Source organism: Suricata suricatta, chromosome 14 (genome assembly GCF_006229205.1).
Source record: "Suricata suricatta isolate VVHF042 chromosome 14, meerkat_22Aug2017_6uvM2_HiC, whole genome shotgun sequence".
Lineage (NCBI taxonomy): Eukaryota > Metazoa > Chordata > Mammalia > Carnivora > Herpestidae > Suricata > Suricata suricatta.
Window position 1 is genome coordinate 46,939,615 of NC_043713.1, and position 23,253 is coordinate 46,962,867.

Genomic DNA, 23,253 nt, shown 5'->3' on the forward strand with positions numbered 1-23,253 from the left:
CTGTCCATCCCATGGTAATTCATTTGATGTGGTTAATGGGACTGAAGCAAGTCCCAGCTTCAAGGATCAGCTGTGTCACCTTTGCATGACTTCGGACCGCTGACAAACTCTTCTGAGCCTCAGTTTCCTCAATGAAAACGACGGGATAAGACTGCTAACTAGCCTACTGGAATGTTGTAAAGAGTAAATGAGTCTATACTGGAAAAGCCCTCAGAACCGTGTCTGGCTAATAATGCACACTCAATAAATCTAAACTGATTTTACTGGGGACTTCCTTCTTGGGTTGAGGGAGGTTTCGCCAGCAAAGTATCCGGATTCTGAACCTGTTCAGAGCTCTGTGCTAAGACACACTGGCCTACAAGATGTGAAAGGTGTACTCTAAGGACAGGAGAGGGATGACACATGTGGCCCGGCTAACAACTATGGAACACTCACACAGGGGTGTCTTTCCTCTCTCCGGGGAGAGGTTTCTTGTCAGGTTCCTACAGACCCGAACCCTGTCACTGCTGCAAGAACAAAAGTGTCACAGCCAGAATGAACCACCAAGGCCTCAAGGGCCAGGAGGTAAATAAATCGTGAGCACAGCACCTTGCTGAAGAGCAGCCGGGCTCCCTGGGCTCTTGCTGGGGGAGACTAGAGACAGATTCTGATGCTGTAGTGCCTGTGTACATTTACTTAAACAGACATAACAATAAATACTTACTAAGTATCCATTAGACGCCCCATTCGAAATGCTTCAACTGAAGAGAGCAAGTAAGTGACATGCCAACGGTGGTGCCACACTAGCGGGTGAGACCAACTGGGGATCTGAGGCCATGCTCTTCACTACTACTATGCGCCTTGATACTTTGCCCTTCTCTAAGACGTACTAGAAGAGTCTGTTCCTGTAGCTTTGATGGGATAGTCACTGACTTCCTCAACACCAAGAAGTCAGCCTTCATCCACATTTTCTAGGGTGGCTTTCCAGCCCAGCCTGCAGGTCACGAGGCTAGGAATGGGTGGGGCCAGTAGGTGACCCACCACAACAGCCCTGATATTCAAGCTGCCGGCATCACCGATGCCTCATTCTCCTGCTCTGCTGAGCCTGGGCCCTTTTCCAGACAGAAAGAGGTTCTTTACACAACCCCTACCACCCCCTGCCATCCACCAAGAGAAAACCCTGCAACTAGCCATTCCTTGTGGTGCTCAACATCCGCGTCTTCTGCAACACAGAGGAAGGAATGTGTTGAGCAAACTCAACTGGCTTACTTAGTGTTAGTTCGTTTTCTTCATTACCTGGTGCTAACGAATGCTTCCTTCCCACACACTGAATTTGTTTGGATGTTTTTAATCAAACAAGAAAACAAGAGAACATAAATGCATGTAAAATTAAGTATTCTTTCCAAAGTCCCAACCACAATGTGTCTATTAGCAAAAGGGCTGCATTAGAGTTCTGCTACATGAGTGCTCATCCGTGTGGTCCTCACCATTTAGGTCTAAAAGAGGCTGACTGCCTGAGTCTCATTCAGAAAAATGAGTTATTCTAACACATAGGTTCAGCAACTATGACTATGGAATGTTTCCCAACAATCCACTAGGGTCGGTCCTTTCCCAGATGACCAATTCTTAGGCAGCTGGAGTGGGGAGGAGAAAAGGACAGACCACTGCATCTTTAGGCACTTGCCTTCCGTTCTGGGGTTGAACCATCCTGTTGACTTCCACTTTATGCAGGGTTCAGAGGAGGGATCCAGAGCAGAGACCTGCACAGCAGCTCTGCACAAGTCTGCGGCCTTTCAAGCCCTGGGGAGCTCAAATAGCTGACAGAGCTCCCAAGTATGCATCCAGCGTGTTTCCTGAAGTAGCTCTGAATCCAGGAAGGGCTTCTGGCCTTAGCCAGAGCTGGCAAATATCAACAGGTCACCAACTCTCGCCTTCTGTCTCCTCCAAGAGCAACGCTGAGTAGTGTAAACCTAAAGACAGGCCCATCGTGACCAAGTGCTATGCCCCAAAGCTGGAGGATTCCTGTGAATTTGCAGCTTCGTCTCTGTATTGGGGAAATAATCCATCACCATGGTGATGTCCAGGAAGAAAATCAGATTCACTTTTGCCTTTAAGTGCTTCTATATTTGCGGAAGAATTCAATCAGATGGCAGTTGTCAAGAATGACAGAAGACAGACAAACTCCACCTCCAGTGGGCTTCAGAAATTGACCACCTCCATGTTCTGGCCTCCCACCACGATAGCTGTTTTCTTGGATGCCCAAATTGCATGCAGAAAGCCCACATCATTTTCCTTTCTGTGACATTTAACACTTTACTTGGAGTCAAAGTGACTAGAAAGCATTACACCAAAGATTATAACTTCAAAAGAGGAATTAACTCCAGAGGGATAGGTCTTTTAAGGAATTAAAGATCACATTTCCATATAAACATCTGCCAAAGAAGAAAAAAAAAAGACAAAACAAAACAAAAACTCAAAGGGAAAAGCTCCTAGGGCTGCAGCCTGCACGGGGAGGGCTGTGCGGGGACACACAACTATTTCCAAACCTTTCCAGGAAGCATGAAGAGCACCACCTTTCTTCTGCATGTAGCTTCATCTCCTTGCTTAGGAAAGCATTTCTGGTATGAGAATATCAGGGCTTCAGGCCATAAAGCTTCCAAAGGCACACACCGCCTCAGATACTGGAGTGTTCCAAATAGCCAGGAGCTATACAAGGGGCCCTGGCTGACGGGGCACCACAGACCACAGTCATTACATCTCTCTCGACCCCTGGGCCCAGAGCCAGCAATGTCTGACGAGGCATTCTGGACCCTCAAATATTCCCTCTTATGCCAAAAACTGACTTTTTGTTCTAATTCCAGAACCCTGGGGCATCTGTGTTGGCTGTGAGAAAGTTCACTCTCTCCCAGGTGGAATATTCCACTATAGCAGAAATATGCTCTTAAGAACATAAAAACAAGCAACTAACTTCTAGAGTTAGAGCAAAGAAAATCCCATTCGCAACAATGGTGGGGGGGGGGGCACGAACACAGCCCAGGGTGACACATTAGGTCCTGGGCACGGATGAATACTGCACTCCCTAATTCTGTAGCTCATTCCCTACATGACCAGAAAGTGAGAAAGAACACACTTGAAAATGCTGGAGTCAGTGGTTGAACTGTGTTCCCCAAAAAGACACACGGAAATCCTAACATGCTGAGGTCTGTGGAACTTTGACCTTTGCGTGGCACCTTGAACTTTGCAGATGTCATCAAGTTGGGATGAGGTCATCCTGAACTAAGGGTGGGCCTTAGAACCAATGGCTGGATTTAATCAGGGCAGCCATTGGGGGACCCTCACATACACACAGAGGAAAGAAGGCCGTGTGACAACGGAGGCAGGGACTGAAGTGGCGCGGCCAAAGACGCCCCGCCTGTGACTGCCGCCCACCTTCAGGAGCTGGAGCAGGTGAGAGGTGACCCTTCCCTAGAGTCTTCAGAGGGCACATGGCCCTGCTGACACTCTGATCGCGAACTTTCGGCCTCTGGAGCCGCGACAGCACACGTTTTTGTTGTTCTAAGCCACCCAGTCTGGCAGTCCTGGGAAGTGAACACAGCTGGCATTCAGTCACTTAATTCCCATGGCTGCACAGTGCCACCCATGTCCTGCTCCATGGCCACCCTATGCTTGCGCACTGCTGCTGGTGCACAGAGAAGGTAAAGCTGTGAAAACTGATGCCAGAAAAAAAACGAATATTATGAAATCAGAGGACCAGAGCCTGCCAGGCACTTTCTCTTCCCAGCCCGCCCCACCCCCCACAACTGCTTCCTCCTCCCACAGTGCTGTTACAAGCTGGGGGTGAGGGGACTTGACACCCCTCTCTCTTTCTGAAGGGCTGGCTGTTACATACTTGAATGAAAATTAAGACAAAACCAAAATGTTGTATTTCCTCTATTTAAACTCTTATTAGCCGTGGGGGAGGATACTTTTCCTCCTCAGGAACAGGCCCCTAACCACGGCCTGTGCTGTACTTGAGAGGAGGGCAAAGAGCAGGCAAGCTGTGGGAATGCCAAGCCCATTCTTCACAAAGAGACCTGTCCTTTCCATCCTGAAGCAGAGTAAAAGCAATCTCCCAATTCTGGGAGTCGGAGGAAGGAAGGAGCCTACGGAGAGGAGAGACCTAGAAGCCTGAGCAAGAGGCAGGGCAGCCCTGGAGGAGGAGTGGGATTCCACGAGGTGGGAATGGGGAACACAGAGCCCGGGGTGAATGGGACGTGATGGTCACAGTGCTGTGTCAGGCCCCCAGGCAGTTGGGGTGAAGGAACGGAGGACCCGGAGCTGGCAGGATTAGATGGCAGAAAGCACCTGAAGGTCTCCGCTCAGGAGCCCGCAAATACAAGCCGGTAGGCTTCTCATCCATGGATGTGAGCGTCCACCTCTCATGCCTGCTCACACCGTGCCGATCTTCACAGCCACCCGGGACTGCCATCACTGCGGGCGGACGAGCACAGCCCTTCACTGCCGGCTCAGGGGGTGTACCTTATCCACAGAGCAGGAGTGGGGCAGGGCTCCCATGGAAGGCTGTCTGTGATCTTCCGCTCCTCCCTCCCTCCCACACATACTTTCTGAGCACTTACTCTGCCAGACCTTGGGGACCTGATGATGAACTGACAAAGCCAAGAGCTACATCCTCACAAAGCTTCTGGTTGGGCAGGAGGTACACTTACACAGGGGTGGGAGTTCTCTGACTGAGAAGTAGAGGTTGTTATCCAAGGGACCGGTAACCTGGCCTGAGGGAGGCAAGGTGGGCTTCCTAGAAGAAGTGACACCTAAGCTAAGACCTGAGGGATAAGGGGCAAGGAGAAGATAAGCTGGCGGAGGGACTGCATCAGTCGAGGCTGGGAGGAGAAAGAGCAGAAGGCCTCTTGAGGAACGCAGTGTGCAAGAAAACTCTCTGCTGACCTCCATGTGCCTGAACCACCAGGGTGAGTCACTCTGACCAACACCCACCGCACATTCAAAGCTCAGGTGGCGAGGCTGCTCTCTAGAATACGCACTCTGAGTCGTGCACTTACGAAGAGTGAATTCTGCACACCCCCAGCTTGTTTACTCCAGTTGTGCTTGCTCCTTGTATTTGTTCAACAAAGACTACACACACCGATCAGATGTGAAGGGAAAAGGAGAAAGGCTCTAACAACACCAAGTGCTTCAAAAGTTTTCAAGCAAGGCAAGTCACTGAAAAACCCAGGGGGAGGGGGTACTAGAAAGATTAGGAGAACACTGAATATCCAATAGGATTTTGCACTTTAGATTCTCGGGTCACTTTAAACAAGTCTAATCTGGGAGTGCCTGGCTAATTTAGTCGGAAGAGTATGCGACTCTTGATCTTGGGTCCGTGAGTTCAAGAGGTCCCAAGGTGGGTGCAGATATTACTTAAAAACACACAAATCTTGAAAATAAATAAAGTCTTTTAAAAAATAAAATAAGTCCAATCTGGACATGGTAGCCAGAGACAGCCTGATCCCTGGGCCCAAATGCAAAGAAAAGGCCTGGCATCAAAAAAACCCCGCTGAATGGGGAACCAGAGCGGCACAGTCAGGTAAGCACCCGACTCCTGATCTCCCTCATGTCAGAGCCCGCTTGGGACTCTCTCTCTCTCTCTCTCCCTCTCTCTCTCTCTCTGCCACTCCCCCCCACTTGCACTCTCTCTCAAAATAAAGTAAAAATAAACTTAAAAAATAAATAAAATAAAACATTCTCAATTAAAAAAAAACAAACAAGAAGCCTGCTGAATGGATGACCACCAATATGCCCTCAGTTAAAGCACAACATTTAAGCTACACGGGTAATTTCTGTGGTTATTCCTTCCATGGATCACTAAACTCTTCTCATAACCATGCAATTACTGTAAATAATTCTGCATTGCTGGGCGGCGGCTTGGCAGTAGATGAGCAGCAGAAACTGGTTCAGATTAGAGGCCAGCTCCTGAAAGGCTTCCCATACATGGGGAGGGTGTGGGTCCTGGGGCACAGGAAGCCTGGGAGTGGTTAAGACAGCAGCCCGTGACTGTGATGGTGACAGTGACTGAAGCTGTGGCTGGATGAGCTCCCCAAACAGGACAGAAAGTGGAGCTCGTAAGAGCCACGCGATCAAGAAAGGGAAAGGATCTGTGGGGGCTGCCGTAATAAGGGGCCACGCGTGGCCACGCGCCGAACAGCTTACACGTGGGAACTGGTGGTCTCCTGGTCTGGGAGACCCAGAGTCCTAGCTCGAGGTGTCCACCGGGCCATGCTCCCTCTGATGACCTCACCAGGGAAGGGTCTACTCCAGGCCTCTCTGCCAGCTTCCGGTAGTGTCTCAGCAGGGAGCAATATAATGCCTACCTTCACATGGCATTCTCCCTGTGTGCGGGTCTGTCTCTAGGTTTCTCCCTTTTAACAAGGGCACCAGTATTAAGATTACAGGTCTACCTTGCTCTGGTGCAATCTCAACTAATTACACCTGCAATGACCCTACTTCCAAATAAGATCACATTCTGAAGTCCTGGGGTTGGTACTCAGCCTAAGAATTCACTAACAGGGAGACAGGAGGAGAACAAGCCGAGCATGAGTTAGGAAGTCTCCCCTTGAGCCCTGGAGTCCTCTGCCACCTGCTGTCATGCACCTCCGAGTCAGCCCTGGAGGCAGTGTCCTGAGCCAAGGGCCCTGGCCCAAAGCCCTCTGCAATATGGTTTTCTCCTTCCACTGCTGCATACCACCGGTGGGGCCCGCCATCTGGTCTCCCCTGGGCTCCCGGGCTCTCAAGCCAAGCACAGAACCAAAGCAGAAGCACCAAGAGAAGGTTCTGTCCAACTCCCCAACTCTTCCTCTGGGGCTCATTTTATTGCCTATAAACCAAACCAGCTGAAAAGAAGCAACAAGTGCTCGTACACTTCGAATATATCCATGCATTTGAAGCACTGAAAGTAATCCCTCCAAAGCTTGGTGTAGACTCCAAGTATAACCTCCCAGTTTCTCAGAAAGCCACAAATAAAACCTAGCACATGGCGCTGGCCCCAGGGCACCAGCACCCTCGCAGGTGGTCTGTGTGCCCAGCTCCTCCTCCTCTCCCACCACTCCCAGCACCAGGGAAGGTGCAAAGCCAAGCCATGGGGTCAACACACTGAAGGGCGATTCTGGGGGCCACTTCGGGCCGTGTCTAAGTGAGGCTTGGGGACTGCTGAAGGCTTCTCCAGTCTGCCCACTCAGAGCCCCTCAGGCCTGAGGTTGTGGTGGCGGCGGGTTACAGACAGATGATACAAATAAAGATGCTGCCGTGCCAGCCCGTGCTACCAGGGATGGCGGGATTGGGTCTTTTAACGAGCAACAAGAGTTCTCTGATGGGAAAAGCACGCTCGGGAAGGGCAGATGCTGCATGGAGCCTCACAGAAGCAGCTCAACATTTATCGAATCAGATGCTCTCATCTGAGGGAGAAGAGGCAGTGCCATTTTCCCCACTTTGAGAAGGCCAGTCCACAACTTAACGGGGTTTTATTTTTTTTTTTTTTGAGATGTGCCATTTTCTCCAACTCATTTTTCAAACTAAACGAGGCTGACAGATTGGGACTGATGAGATCACAGGCAAGCTCCTAATTTAGTTATTACCCATCCCCTACCCTCCCTCCAAAATTTTCAGTATAAAAAGGAAAGAAAGGTTACAACTTGACTTAAGATACTTTTACCAACTCACATTAGAAAGCAGATAAACGGCACCAAAATCTTTTATATTTTTTCCTTCCTGAGTCTACATTTTAAAGAGGCAACAGTCTGGCCCACTTCTTTGTCATTCTCAAACCCTTTTAAACCTCTTTGAAAATTCCTACCAAAGGATGAGACAGTCATCCAGTCAGTCACAGCCAGGAGCATTTCTCCGCCTGTTCTGAGTGAAATGGTTCGCCAAGCAGACCCAGGAGGTGGGCACTTCCAGGGTACTTGGCAGCCAGACGTTTGAAAACAAGATGACTTCCAAATGGTGCCAAATAATGGCTGCCCATCTGAGGGAGAAGGGTCATCCCTTTGAAATGATGGCTCTGGTCTCCAATCATTCTCAAAGACAAATGTTTATGGCTCTGGAACTGGAAGCACCAGGAAAAAAAGGTCCTTTCCTAATAGGACCATGAGGCTTACTAGACATTCCTGAAAGGTTACTAGGCCACTGCTAGTCTTTGATCTTCAGGCTTAGAGGTGCCACCTTCCATTCCAATGGTCCAGTTCTCTCTCACCAGTAATCAGCTCTCCATGTACTAGCTGGCCTTGTAACGTCGGTCATTTCAAGGGCGTATCTCATCCCTGAGAACCAAGGTTTATCTTCACTTGTGTTTAACCTCTTCTCACCAGCAGACAGTGGGGCTCTTGGCACAAATGCAGAGGAAATCGAAGGGCGACGGGCTTTTTCTCTACTAGCAGCAGCTCCCACTTGCCAACCACCCTCCTTCACAGGATTTTCGGGGGGGCTGTTGCAGACACTCTGGGATGGGATCGCTGGTCACTGGTCATCTCTCTCTTGTGACCGAGGGTTTGCTCATACATTTGTAAGAACTTTTTAGAAATCTCAAGTCATTTTTAGAGGTTTATTTATTTAGAGAGAGACAGAGCAAATGGGTCGGGGAGGAGCAGAGAGAGAATCCCAAGCAGGCTTGATCTCATGAACCATGAGATCATGACCTGGGCTGAAATCACAGGTTGGGCACCCAACCAACTAAACTACTCAGGCGCCACTGAAGTCATTTTAAACTTCATTATCAGGGGCATTTGGGTGGCTCAGTCGGTTAAGTGTCTGACTTTGGCTCAGGTCATGATCTTGCTGCTGACAGCTTAGGGCCTGCCAACTTTGGGTTCTGTACCTTCCTCTCTATCAAAAATAAACATTAAAAAGATTAAAGAAAAAATTTCATTACTTCTTTTATAAGACAAAATGCAATATACACATCCTTTAATTTTCTGTTAGAATAAGGTTACCCAAAAGGTCCTGCAAAGCTTGCCCTTGATTTTTGGTTAACCAAAGTGCTTCTGTTCAGTACAAGCCAGACCACACTGGTCCTCTGCTCGGCACCCTCCGTGGCTCTCATCCTGCTGACAGTAAAAGCAGACGTGGTCACAATCCAGCCTGCAGGACCTCTCAGGGCTCACCTCCCCCTCTCTCTGCACCATGGACAGCCGCTCTCCCGCAGTTCCTCAGGCACGCCCTCAGTGAATGCTCCCGCCTTAGTGACTCTGCAGCTGCTGTGCTACCCACCCTCCACATCCTTCCCTGCTGGCGGGACGGCCCAGGCCTGGCTCCCTCACCTCCCCAGACCTCTCTTAGAAGTCTCCCCATCAGTGAAGGCTTGGCCCACCAGACACCCTGCCTCCACCCTCCTAGCCCCTCGGCTGCTTCAGCTTTCCTCCACAGCTCATCTATCCTATCTCTGACAGGATGGGTTCTCTTGGCTGCCTTTCCAGATGGCCGGTGAGCCCTCAAAGTGGGATCTTTGTCTGTTTTCCTTGCAGATACATCCCATCACTTGAAACAGTCCTGGCACAGGGCAGGCCAGTACCTCCACAGGGACCACTCTGCATTCTGTGTCACGAAGGAACCACGCTATCAGGTACCTTCTGTCTGGACACATGTCTCCTTACCCCAGAACGGCTGTTTCTATACAGGCAGTTCACTGAAACGAAATGGACAACCTGGCTGTTCCCATTCACTATGTGTCATCCATTCTTCCGTAAGGAAGGGGCTGAGGAAATCCTATTTGCTGCAACGAGGCCATCCCAGTACAAATCCAGTGTTCTAAAACAGGGCGCTTGGGCTGATTGCAACGCGGCAGATGGGACTGACCGACACTGGGTGCAAATGTGATACGTTTCCTTCCATTAGGACAAGCGAAATTAACTCACTCGGTAGTTCTAACACACTGATAGCCTCTCTGGAAAACACGGTCTATCTAAATTCCAAAAGATCTTTTACATGAACGTGTGAAAAGCCCTCATCCCGTACTGTAAACGATCATCTGCCTCCACCACATTTGTCCCTGCGGAGTCTAACCTCGGTGAGCCGGGCTTAGCATTTCCAGCTATTGTGGGACTGAGCTGCGTGGTCCTCATCTGTAACACATTCTCCTTCTCTTCCTGCCTTTGGTCTCCCGGATGGGCCACAGTGAGGCTCACTGGCCTTCCCTCTGCAGAGGAGGCAATGCACTCGAGGGAGTACCATGTGCTGTTCTTCAATCTCCCTTCAGGCTGATGAGAGCCGGCTGACAACTTCCCACTGCCTGCAGGCTCCCCAGCTTCACATCACCCAGCCGACGCTGGCATGTGTGATAATGACAAACAGTCTAACATTTCACGGAGATCAAGAAATGCCATGTCTATGGCAGTCCTTTCATTTACTAACCTAGTTGTTCCATCAATGCAGAGATGAAGTTAACTTAGCATGACTTTTTCTTCTCCGTGAAGTCATGCTGACTTCTGAAAACCATCTGTTTCCTAGTCTTTTCCAGAGCTCTGCTAGCAATCTGCTCTAGGCCTGCTTGCTGGCCTGTGATTATTAGAACTCACCCTCTGCTACCACCTCAGTCTCTTTTTTGACTTTTTGAAGGCAACATCTGGCTGCCATTCAACTTAGAACTTCTTTTATTCTCCAAGGAATTTTAAAGATCATCTGTGTTTCTGAATTCTTTCCATCTTTCCATTTCCTGGGGTCTAGTATTAAAGACTGGAACTCACAATGTAAGGATTCTCCATTTGCTTCTTCTACAATAAACGATATCTGTTTACTGAGCGCCTCTGCTGTGCCCAGCACGTCGCTTTGTTTAGAGTCTATACTCCACAGTTCTACTTGAAGAAGCTAAAACATAGTCAGCAGCAGGCATCTGCTCTGTCCCTGTACCATTAGCCACAAGAAGTTTTCCATCCCTCCCCTCCCTCTTCTGAATATGGTTTTAAAGGGACCACAGCTATCACTGCCATTTCTATTGGCGCAAAATACACTATATGGATGTGTAATAGCCTATTTGACCATTTTTAGGTGTACAATCCAGAGTCAGTAAGTACATCCACAACCCTGTGCAATCACCACTAGTTCCAAAACCTTCCCATTACCCCCAGAGAAACTCTATGTTCTCTCACCCAGTCCCTGGTTCCTGCTCATCTACTACAGTCTCTGTAATTTACCTATTCTGGGTATTTCGTACACGTGGTATCATACACCGTGTGACCCTTTGTGTCTTGCATCTTCCAGTCAGCATGACGTTTTCAGGGTTTGCACACACCACAGCATGTGTCAGCGCCTCGTTCCTTATTACGGCTGAATTCTGTTCCCTTGTACGAACACAGCACGTTCTGCTTACCCACTTATCTGCTCATGGAAACCTGGGTTGTGTCCAATGCTGCTGCTATGCACATGGGCATACAACTAGGTGATGAATTCCTCTTTTGAATTCTTCCAGGCATTAACCTGGTAGTGAATTGCTGGGTCACAGGGCAATTTTAGGTTTAACTTTTTGAGGAACTGCCAAATGGTTTTCCGTAGTGGCTGCACCGTTTTACATTCCCACCAGCCAGGTACGAGGGTGCTGAATTTTCTTCTCGTCAGGCTCTACTTCACTATGGACTTTAGGGCCCTTCACACTATTCTTAAAGTTTTCTTGAGCCATTCTTTTATTAGTCTTTGGCCTTTAGCTAATGGATTTTAAAAATTAGAATTCGGTAGTTTTCCCAAAATTCACCATGACATTCTCTTTTACAATATTTGGATGCTGCCTTACAATATTTGGATTTTTATCACCCACCTCTCCCTCTGATTAGGAGAATGAGCTTTAAAATGGGAAGACTGAATCTGGCTCCCACCCCTACTTTCCAGCCATGCACTCCAGCTTCCTCCTTTGTAAACTGAGATGATGTGTGTTTTCATTTCCTATGGCTGCAGTAACAAATTATCATAAAGTTAGTGGCTTAAAACAAAAGAGTTATTATGACTCTGGTGGTCAAAACTCTTGAAATGGGTCTCGTGGTGCTAACACGGAGGGGTTAGAGCCAGTTCCCAATGAAGGAAGGCACAAAGAGGATGTTTTCTTGCCTTTTCCAGGCTCGAGGGGCCACCATATTCCTTGACTATGGCCCCTTTCTCCATCTTCAAAGCCAGCCCCATGGCCAGTTGTCTTTCTCACATCACGTCACTCTAAAACTGACTCTCCTGCCTCTCTCTTCTACTTTAAGAACCTGGTGATTACATTGGGCAAACCCAGATGATCCAGGGTAATTGTTACTTTAAGGGCAGCTGGTCAGAGACCTCAGCTCCCGTTGCCATGTAACTGACATATTTACAGGTCCTAGAGGTACAACATGGACATCTCTGGGGGGCCTCATTCTACTTAACACAGCAATAGTGATACCTTTCTCATAAGGTTGTTTCAAGGATTATCTGTGTTTTTAAATTCTTCCCATTCCTCAAGATACATAGTTCTGAAGACTGAAAGTCATTTGAAAGATGTGTCTCCTCACTTACTCCACAAACACATCCTGAGTTGAGTTAATGAAATAACTGGCACTCCATAAATGTTACCCATTATCACTTTATGGTACTCATACTCTAAAATCCCTTTCGGACATGTGGTTGCAGCCACCAGAATCAACTTCATAGTCTGAATGTTCTGAGATCTGTCTTTCTAAAACCCAGCCAAGCACTGCTTTTCACAAACATCAAGTCCAACACAACTTTCCCATCACCAAGCTATCTTTGTGTTACAACACAAGTGAAACCAGAGCACAGCAGCTCCCCTCACCGCTTGCCCTACCTGCCAGGAGCCGAAGCACCATGCAGGGCCAGTAAAGAACTCATGATGGCATGTGGTCCCAATGGCGGAGCTGAAGCTTCCATCACTGGGTCTCTAACCTAAGCCTAGGCTCCATCCTTCTCAGCCCCACCTCACTTAAGGGTCTGCAACATGACCTCCAAACACCCTGAGCTTGGTGCTCTGCACTTTATCCATACACAAAGCCTTCCAGCAGATGCCCAAGGCCAGTCACACAGAATCCACTGATTCTGAAGAAGGTAGTTTTTCATTACGGTAGATTCCATCCTCCATCAGAACCACACCTTCCGTTGAAGGTGCTCAACTCTACTTCCCGTGTCTGTAGAGATTCCTCTAATGTCACAGAGAGAAGCGGGAGAACACGAAGCTGGCCGAGACCCCAAGGTTTGTTTCTAAGTGGTTACCCTGATATCACTGATCATTACACCCACTTGGGTTGGATGCAAGTATAGTATTTTACCATACTCGGCTCCCAGCTTTTATGATTTTTTTTCTCCGTCTCATCTTAAATTGTGCTTCACACTCACAGGCTGGACACGGAGTCTCATAAAAAATGCTCTCCTCCCTTGGGGTCGGCTGCACTGGTCCTTGCTGAGCTTGGAGCCCAAATCCCCCTCCAAACTGGTGCCTTGGTCTCATGGTCAGCCGGCTTGGGGACAGAGCAGCCTCAACACCAAGATCTTTAGTTCCAGAGCAGTAAGTGGGCCCTGGATCCGGCTGCAGTCTTGAGAGGCTGGTCTGTGCTAGTCGGTGGTCACAAGGAAACTCGGGATCTGGCACAGCTGTGAGTGGGAACCGCTGAGGGACCAGGCCTGGGGACTCTGCAGGCCGCTTCTCAGTCTCTTTCCCTGGTTACAAGAGGATGCAGGATACCAGTACTGAGGCCATTTGTTTTCTGCACAGACCTCCGAGCTCTTTAATGAACCCGCAGCCTTCTCTGTAAAGCCTCATTCCTCCCGACACAGGCAGGAAACCGAGTTTGATCCTCGCTGCAGGAATGCACCCTCCCGTACGGTGTTGTGCATGTGCCTCGGTGCACGGGTGGTGGGAGGTTCAGAGACCCCTGCCGATGCAGCAGTCCCTCCCTTCCGAAGGCAGGACCAGGAGCCCTCCTCTCCACTGCTGCTGGCCTGGAGCTCATCCCCACGTCCCTCCGCCAGGACGATCTCATGCCTGCTGCCCGGCTGTGGTGGGGGCAACTCTCCTGTCCGTTCTCGAAAGGCTGGTCACAGCCTCCTATTCGTCAGCTCTTGACTACAACTTCCTTCTGTCACCTCAGAAAGCGTGTTTTCTTCCTAGTGCCTTCTCTGGGTCCTTCTTCCATCCACCTAAGGTCGACCCATCCTCTCCCTCTGGCACAGGAAAGCAGCCCTCACCTGGCAGACCCAAGTGGCTGTGGCATAGCCCACAGCCTGTGGCCCCATAGCAGCTCTCAGCTTGCTTTCCTGCCCTGAATTCCAGTGCTCAGATCTTCAGATAAGCTTATAATCCTTCCTGGCTTCCTCTGAAACTTCCCCAGCAAAACTGCTAGCAACTGCATGCTTTCTGTACTGTTATGTTGTTCCTGGGTCAAGGGTGTGCTGGGAAGGCCGGCTCTGTCATGTGTGCTGGCGGTCCCACTGGCCCACACGTTTTATTAACTACATCCTGTCACTGCTGCGCCAGGCCAGGGGCCCACCGCCTCGGCACTGTCCACGGCATCTGCGCCTGAGAGGTGGGGAAGGCCATCCTCCCCGTCTGGCATGCTCCTGTGGCTTGGTCTCGATTGGATTTAGGAATTAGAGGCTACCTATGTTTATTTTATGGTTAAAGACATTATGAAAAGAACACAACTGTAAATAAACGATGAGCTAGTTATACTAGTGAGTGAGGTTTAAGTTAAGAGCCTCAAAGGAAGAATAAAACGCTATGGTCAAAGGAATAAGGCACAGTAAACGTGAGAGTGACACGCAGGGAGAGAAATTCAGAGCATTGTCTGCAACCGAGACGGCCGGGTATATTTTCACTAAAAGCTCTGTATTTAAAATAGGAATATACACTAACTACACAAACATTATTTGACGAGAGAGCTCAGTTCTGCTATTCTGAAACCACTGAAGAGCTGTAAAATTATGTTTCCTATTTAAGTCGGTTAAAAAAAACAGACATTAACTTCAAGAAAATAAGTCTTTAAAAAACTGTAGTCATCAGTGTCATTTTGGGGTTATACAGTGGTTTGTTTTTGTTTTTGTTTTTTTTGCACCAAATTACAAACAGGTATGCTGGGCCTTACTCATTTCACGAGTCTAACTAAAGACTTGTTTAACAATTTGCATTTGGTGTGGATTAGAGATTATTAGCGGGGCCCATACGGTTTTCTGTAGATCAGGAGGCAGAAAGATGTCAGCGGCCCAGGCATTCAAATCGGCGCCCAAAAAGAATCTGCTGGCAAAGTTGTCATTTTGCTCTCCTAAAGAGAGTCCGCAAAGCTAGCACCAACCCCAAATTCAGGCACAGATATGGTGGGGTATTTACGGACCAGAGCATGTAGCCCTCGTGAAAAAAAAAAAAAAAGAAAACAAGGGCCAAGAAAGCAGAAAAAGAAAAAATAAAACATTCTTTTCTCTTCAATTTTCCATAAAAATATATGAGTGCTATTCAATATTCCATTTGTGTTAGCCTAAAACTCTCACCAAGCCACTGGGTGCAACCAAGGAGCATTATTTTCTATCGACTTGTCTGGACAATTCGGGTGGGAGTGGGGTGGAAAGAGTCTGGGAAGGTTGCATAAGGTCCTGTTCATCTTAACAGCATGGGCTTCTCTTTGCCGGGGGCGGGGTGCGGTCTGGCCTCCCCTCCCATCCTCACGGGACCCTCCCCCGTCCCACAACAGGCAGGCTGGCGGGGTGGCTTTTTGTCATGGTGGTACCTGCCATTCCTGGTATCGTGCTGCCGCATGTTCTTGATAAAATGAATCTTCTTAAAGTTCTTTGGTCTGGGTGAACCTGAGAGAGTTCGACATCTGAAAAATAAAGTCATTTCAAAAACCCGGTCAGTTGCCTGCAGGACAGCTGAGACATCTCTGCACAAAGACAGGAAGGAAAACCAGACAAATGGTTTGAATCACCCCCCAGGATAATGAGGACAATTCGGCTGGAAGCAAGGAAGCTTAAAAAAAAAACAAAAAAAAAACAATGAAAGACAACTTCCTTGATAATCCTGATGATAATTTATATGGTCTCTGTAAAGCAAGCTAATGAAAAGTATTGTCCTCAGTTACAATAACATGACCTACACGAATTCCAAAATCATTATTCTTCCTTGTCATCTTTTTTTTTTAAAAAGGATCCTCCTGTATCAACACCGGTAATGGGAACAGAAAGTGGTAAATTTAAAGAATTTAGAGGGGAAAGAAAAACATTGGAAAATTCAGTTTAAAAACAACACCAAATCATTTTTCTTCTGTAGCAGGACTCTGGCCCGAGCCACCTGGACAGCGGCTTCAAGGCTTAACTTGACTGTGCCTGGAAGTCACGGCTTTACTTTGAGTGACGTCAGAGACCCAGCTAGTGGCCATTTTCTTTCTTTTTGCAAGATAAATTGTACATGAGTATTTGTTGAACAAAATGACTTAGATTCCAATTACATTTTTCCTGGAATATTCGACATTTGCTTGTATTACAGGACTTAACAAAATGGACCATGGGCTAAAAACATCTTATTTGTCTATATATTTTTCAAAGTTCACCTGGCAACCGCAACAAGAAAAAAGGGCAACAACAACAACAACAAAAAATCGACAGACTGAAATTTGGTCTTGTCTTGAGAAAGGGAGCTGTGATAGTTGTCTTACTCAAACCTCTCTGCCATGGGGCATAGGTACCTGGAACCTTGTGCTTCAAGAGTGAGTTTTGGAGTGGCAGTGCCTGCTTCCCAAAGCCACAGTGAGGTCTGGGCTGGGGTCACCAGCTAAGTTCAGTCAGTTCTGAACTCTGACGCTTCAGGTAAGGCTAACAAGATGGCCCAACAAGGATGTACAGCTGAGGGCAGGTGGGATGTGGGGACCTGCTGGGGTTCAGGACTGGGGAATGGGCAAGCTCACAGACCTGCATACCCACTCCAATGGCCCAGCGCAAGGGAAACTGGGCATTGTCCCCAGTCCTGTCTCAGGCATACATCCCTCCAAGCCCCCTTAGCTGCCACCCTCTAGTAAGGGCCAGTCTTCCTAGGAGTCATTCCCTGAGAGTGCTGAGAATGACTTATTTTTTCCATTTAACTTGGAAAAACAACAACAACAACAAACCACAATCATCCTGAAGTGAATGAGTACAGGTTAAAGCAGAGACATGGGATCAGATATCTGGAAGTTTTCATCATGGAAACAGCGTTCCCCAGTCCTTGGGTCTACAGGAGGGAAAGCCTCCCTGCAAGGATGTCCACTACATCAGGGCAGGGTCCGGACCCTGCTCTGAGCCTGTATGGCCCCGCAAGACACTTCAGAACACAGTCTTCCCTTCCTCCAGCCCCAAACTCACCTCCACGTCCTAGGACTTGTAATATTTGAGATCTCTCCTGGCGTTGTTGTGAGGATTAAATGCTAACATTACATACAAGAGAGTCATAAACTGTTAAGTGACACATCCAAATACAAGCATTCACATTCATACATGTGTATACACATGTAAATATTCGTAGACAAGTTTCAGTGCTGTGATTATTAATTGACTGTTAGCTACAAAGGATGCATATTTTATTATTTGCTTCTTATATTCTTAAAATTACAGCTGTGACTAAGGGTCCTGAATTCTTGGTTTATGACAGATTCTTTGAAAGACCTGTATCTAGTAGATGCTTCCTGTGGCCTTCAGAGAGGGTTTGAACATATGAATCCCCAATCCCTTTCCTACTCTAGGGTTCCAAAGTTAGATTTAGTCTTACTGAGGTTCAAGGGCATGGAGCCTTATTCTGCCTTCCTTGGGCAGCTTCCTGAAAGCAGACCCAGGACCCTAAACTGCCTCAGTTCTATCTCCAAAATGACTGTCTGAGGCTGCAGGCCACCCAAGGTCCCCAACCATCCCTCACACACACTGCAGAAGATTCCACAGACATGTAGCCACTGGAGAGAGGAGAATCTCTGAAAACAGAAGGCTATGCTTCCACTGATTTCTGGACAGGGCCTAAGTGTCCAGGAGTGTCCTCACATCCTTATCCTGCTTCCTCCCAAGAGTCTCCTGAGCCACAAAGATGGAGGGCAGTGGGCCAGAGCTAGACCGTGGGGATAGCAGACAGGTACTCCTGCCCCCCGCAGCAGGAAGCAGGTACTGATCCCAGCCCTGAGGACGGAAGACCCGAGCTTCTCTCTGCCTCCCATGTCTGCAAAAAGAGCTGTTTGCTACCCTTCAGGTTTGAGCACAAAATTCCCTGGACTTCTGCTAGAACTGGAAGTCAGCAAAAGAGCCACAGGTGGTTTTGGGGCTCACAGGGGAAGGAGGAGGCGTCAGTTAACACTTGATGGTGCAGCAGCCCAGCACCCATCAACCCAGACAGGCTGGAAAACAGGAGCAGGTGGAGGTGGCCGCCACATTTGCCACCACTGAACTGAGGTTTTTCTGGTCTCCTCGTAACAAGGTCCTCAGTCCTTAATACTAGGATACCAGGTAACCACCAGGCAGGCAGAAAACTCCTCAGTCTGAACACTCTGTGAATGCTTAATTCATTCTAAGTAGGCACAGGACACTTGCTTTTAGCAAACTGTGATGCGCAGGAGACAAGCCAAGACTTTGAAAAAGATAATACATCAGCACCCAATTATCAGGGCATATGCGATTAATCTAGGCCCTCCTTCAGTAAGTTGTTTGTTGTCGTGTATTTTTTAAAGTATTCAACTAAACCACCAGGGAATCTAAGAAATGCTTTAAAGAGAGCTGTGGCATTAGCAACAATTGCCAAGGAAACTAGAAGACTGAGCACTCAGCTTGCAGCAGGTTAAGCAAAGAATGAATTAATTTCAGTACCCATTTAAAAACATACATCTTAAGTGATGCAAAATTAAATTACGATAGAATGAAATTAAAAACTAATTTAATGAAAGATTAGCTCTTTCTTGTTAGCACTGATTACAGGATACACTTAATTATGCAAAAGGTTTTTAATAAGATGCCTTGCAGCCATTTATTCCATGTGCAGAGTTTAAAAGCAAGTTGGGCTAATAGCTTCCGCCCCCACAGCTCCCAAAACACCTCAGTGTTATTACTGGTACATTCATTTCACAGAACTGGGAGCTGGAGAGGACCTCAGAGATCAATTTGCCCCTCTCATTTTACAGATGGGAAAACTGAGGCCCCAGAGAAGCTAATAAAATGTCCAAGGCCATGGAACCACTCAGAAGGATCAGACCAAGAATTCAGGCCCCCTGGCTCCCTAACTAATATTCCTCTGCTATTACCACGTCAATTTTATTTCCTATAAATAAGTACATTTCTAAGTTAGTTATTTTTAATTCTAGTAAGATTAACCTACACTGTTACATTAGCTTCAGGTATACAATATACTGATTCAACAATTCCATACATCACCCAGTGTTCATCATTTCAAAGTAAATATTAGCTTTTTTTTTTTTAAGTTCAGAAAAGAAAGGTCCTTTAGGGAAAATAAAGTCTTCTCAAACTGCCCAAATCCTTTGGTTTCAGACTTTTTAAAAATTTTATATTTCCACAAGGCTTTTTGTAAATTAAGTATAGTATTCTGTAAGTAAGAATTGGATGAAGCTACAGTTAAGGCAAATAAGCCCTTTTTATTGTGCTCAAACGTGGTACAGAGGTGAAAAGTGGCACGTGACCAGAAACAAACCACGTTGTTCCTCCTCGCCCTCCCCCGTCCCCCCCCCCCCTGCTGTAACCACCTGGAATCCCTTAGGACAGAGTAACCTTTTTTACCGGGTTTTTCGTGACTCACAACTGTCACACTGCTTTAACCGACACTTCTCACAGCCTCTCGAAACACCAGGAGCTCTTTAGTGCTATTCACTGATTTCCCCATCTGTGGCAGGAGTGACCTTACCTGCCCAAATGCCAAAGCCGCTCAGTGCCTCCTGAGAACCTCTCTCCTCCACTCTTGGGGATTACTCTGGACCAGAGCCAGCTCCCTCAAGTGGACTTCTCATGCAACTTTTTATAGGGCTACTTCAGGAAAGAGCTTCTCCCAATATTTACTAGCGTGGGACAGAAGCACACTAGCACCCAAGCCACGTTAATCCCACAGCCACACACTCACCCTAAGAGGATCCCTGAGGTCATGTACGTGTTCACAAAGACTTCAAAAGTGGCCCTGATTTTCTCTTCAGGATGGCATCACCAGCGAGACTCAGTCACCCAACATTTTCGATCAGATCCCCCACCTGTCTATGCTCCACATTCCATCCAGGCGGTCGGTGGACAGGACTAACCCGGGAGTGAAGCATCAGGTAGGAAAGGGGCCGGCTCCAGGGTGAGACCCATGCCAGCACCTTCCTGGGCACCTGCACTCACTCCCCCGCCGTGGCCGGGCCCCTAAAGCACAAGGTGTGCAGAGGCGGATTTTGGAAGCTGGTGTGAGCCAATGGGAGCGCACGTTCGCGCCGGCCGCGCATGCCCTGTGAAGTCTTGGCACATGCCCTGTGGAGCCACCGGGTCCTGTGCTGCCTGAGCTCCTGCAGGGGCAGGTGTACCCCCACAACCAACCCAGATCCGCTGCCTCAAGCACTGAAGGAGATGTGCTGAGTGAATACGGTCTCCTCCACTCAAGGAGGGCCAGGGGACCAAGGCACAGAAGGGGGTTGGCGGTAAGGTGCAGGATTAGAGGAAGGAAAGCTGCCAGAGGCATGGCACAGCTCAGCAACTGTCACCCAAACACAGATGCCTCGCAAGCACCTTTCTAATCCCAATAGAATAACCACTTTCAGTCCCAAAGAAGGCCCCCAGAGCTCTCCTAATTGGGTTTCCCCAACAACTACTGATGGAGTCACGTGGTGGGCACCTGCTAATGAAGTCCAGGATTGTGATTGCTGTGTCACTGAACTTAAGAAAGCTGAGACAATGATGGACTCGTCTTCATCAAACAGCAGCTTTCAAATTAAAAAGGAAACAGCACCCAAATCCACATGCAAACTGGGCTTTTCCAATACATAACTGAGGTTTAACAGGGCTCTAATGGTCCTCAGGGTTGGGATTTCCAAAGTATGAATGAGTCTGGGGATGAAGCCATTATTTACAAATTTTAATACTGTCGATCAAGGACAAAAAGACAAAAATCAAACTTTGTCTGCCATATTGTACTGCAGGACATTTACGTGCAACAGTAAAAACTTACCTCCGTAAAGGGGCATTCTCCTCAATATCTTCCAGCGTTTCCAAGGATGATCTCTGGGAAATGAGGCGTCGTCTGTAGAAAGAGGGGAAAACCTAGGAGTTAAAATCGCATTGTAAAGTGAATCAAGCATTTCTGTAAATCTGAAACTGTTCTAAAAATATTTTTAAAGTTGGACAAGAGCAGTCTTAAAGAGGCTGCCATGTTCCCAGGCTGCACCATCTTGCTTTGCTGAATCTGGAGCATTCTCCCTGGTTAATAGCCTGTTTTGTACTTATCAGGGAAGTGACTGATTCTTTTATGCTACAATTTCCTCAAAAGAGACAAGGTGCCTCTTATAGTACATAACATGGATACTGTGTGCAGTTTTCTAAAGCATTGGATAATACTGTTAAGTTTTCACGTATCAGTGGTCTGAACCAGGTTAACTAATACTCAATTTTAAAATCATATTAAATAAAATCTGAAAATCATTAGGATGTGGTTTAAAAAAAAAAGTGGTCTCTGGAAGACATCACTCCTTTGGGAGAATTTCTCAGACACCAGGAAGAATAGATATCAGGGCATGATTAGGCAAAATATGGACTCTTCCGGGCTGCTAAAGAATTGCAAACCATCTGCTAAAACCTCCTTAATCTCCTCTCTTTCGCCAGATTAAAATAAGAACAGGTCCTAGTTAACTGAGAATATCTGGTATAGGGACCAGGGTTGCATTGTGGCTCGTGACTTTACAATCAATCTATCTGAACAAAGACCATCATTTCATAGTAAATGGTTTGGTGGGGGGGGGGGGGAGATAAAAAAAAAATCTAATTGGGTCTTTACTTTGAAAAAAAAGGGGGGGGACTAAAATGAGAAGGATAAGCCTATTTTATACTACATTTGTTAAAATTAGATTAAGAACATGCAGTTATAACCATATTTTAATGTCCTAAAGAATAATAAAAAAATGAAACAAAAGTTTTACTTCTGTTTTGTGTTTTCTTTTTCTGACCAACCACCTTTTGCTTTATATTTTACTTTTATTAAGACTTTCAAAGTTTTTGCAAACTGATACTCAAGGGCTTCATCAATTTTTGAAGAGCCTTTCTTAATCTTTTGGTATCAAATCCTTTCTAAAACAGTCATCTAGAAGAGTCTTTGTTCTTCAGCGGTAAACTGGCATTCTCTCAGACCTTCATTTGTCAATCTGGGCGCACCAAGATCTATAACATTAGCTTCAGTGTCTTCATGACACGCTGGGCCTTTTCCAAGATCTGCAGTGTCACTGCAATTAACTTACAGTGAATTTCCATTTCCATCATAGTCCCAGATTTCTAACAGTCAGCCAGATCTGAGGCAATGATCGTGAGGAGACAATAGTCTTACCTCAGAGGGGTGCACAGGGGCTGGGAATGGATTTTACAGTTTATAGGTGGTCAATTCATTAGAAAGTGGGGCTGTTCTATGCAGTCCTGTAACTGCAGCAACTCGGCTACCCCCAGACCCCTGTGACAGCACCTTGCAGCTGTGGCTTTGACATGTACCCCCAGGACCCGTGACAGCACCGTGCAGCTGTGGCTTTGACGTGTCCGGACACGTGTCAATCAAAGCACAGCTCTTCCAGGTGCTAGGTCTGCTTGGTAGGGAGTCCCAGGCTGGTTCACTGCAGATGCCCATTCAGACATTCGCCCACACATCACAGCTCTTCGGATCAGGACCCCCACATTCCCCATCCAGGGGCAGGTGCAATTCCACAAGGACCATGCACTGTGAGTCAGACGAACTCTGATTTTAGTCCTGGGGTTCAGGGGCTCTGGATATTTAGAAAACTCCTTAATCTTTGGGCCTCAGTGAAACGGAAAAGGAGAATAACTAAAAAAAACAGAGACAGAGTCCCTGGCACAGGACAAAAAATGATCGGTAGCAACTGGATTTTGGTGACACTCCAGCTCCCCCCACTGAGGCTGCACTCTGACCTGGTCTGCCACCTCCCCTCACCACACCCTCACCCCATCCCAACTGGCTAGGATTAGGCTGGCTGTCCTAGCTCTGGTCCCTCCTCCAACCACAGCCAGTGGCAGGGTCACCCAAAATGCCTTGTGCCCGAGCCCACCCACAGCACAGGCTCCTTCAACACCTGCGCCCTCTAAGCATAACTA

At 47.6% G+C, this 23,253-nt stretch overlaps 1 protein-coding gene across 1 annotated transcript in view; it reads right to left on the minus strand.

Annotated features, from left to right (window-relative positions):
- The window catches only part of CABLES1 (Cdk5 and Abl enzyme substrate 1), a 110,572-nt gene that overhangs the window by 42,648 nt on the left and 44,671 nt on the right, over positions 1-23,253 (minus strand). Inside the window, exons 3-4 of the mRNA XM_029921575.1 lie at positions 21,116-21,187; positions 15,699-15,791 (exon numbers count right to left, since the gene is read on the minus strand). Coding sequence (XP_029777435.1) covers positions 15,699-15,791; positions 21,116-21,187 — 165 coding nt within the window. The remainder of the gene's footprint in view (positions 1-15,698; positions 15,792-21,115; positions 21,188-23,253) is intronic.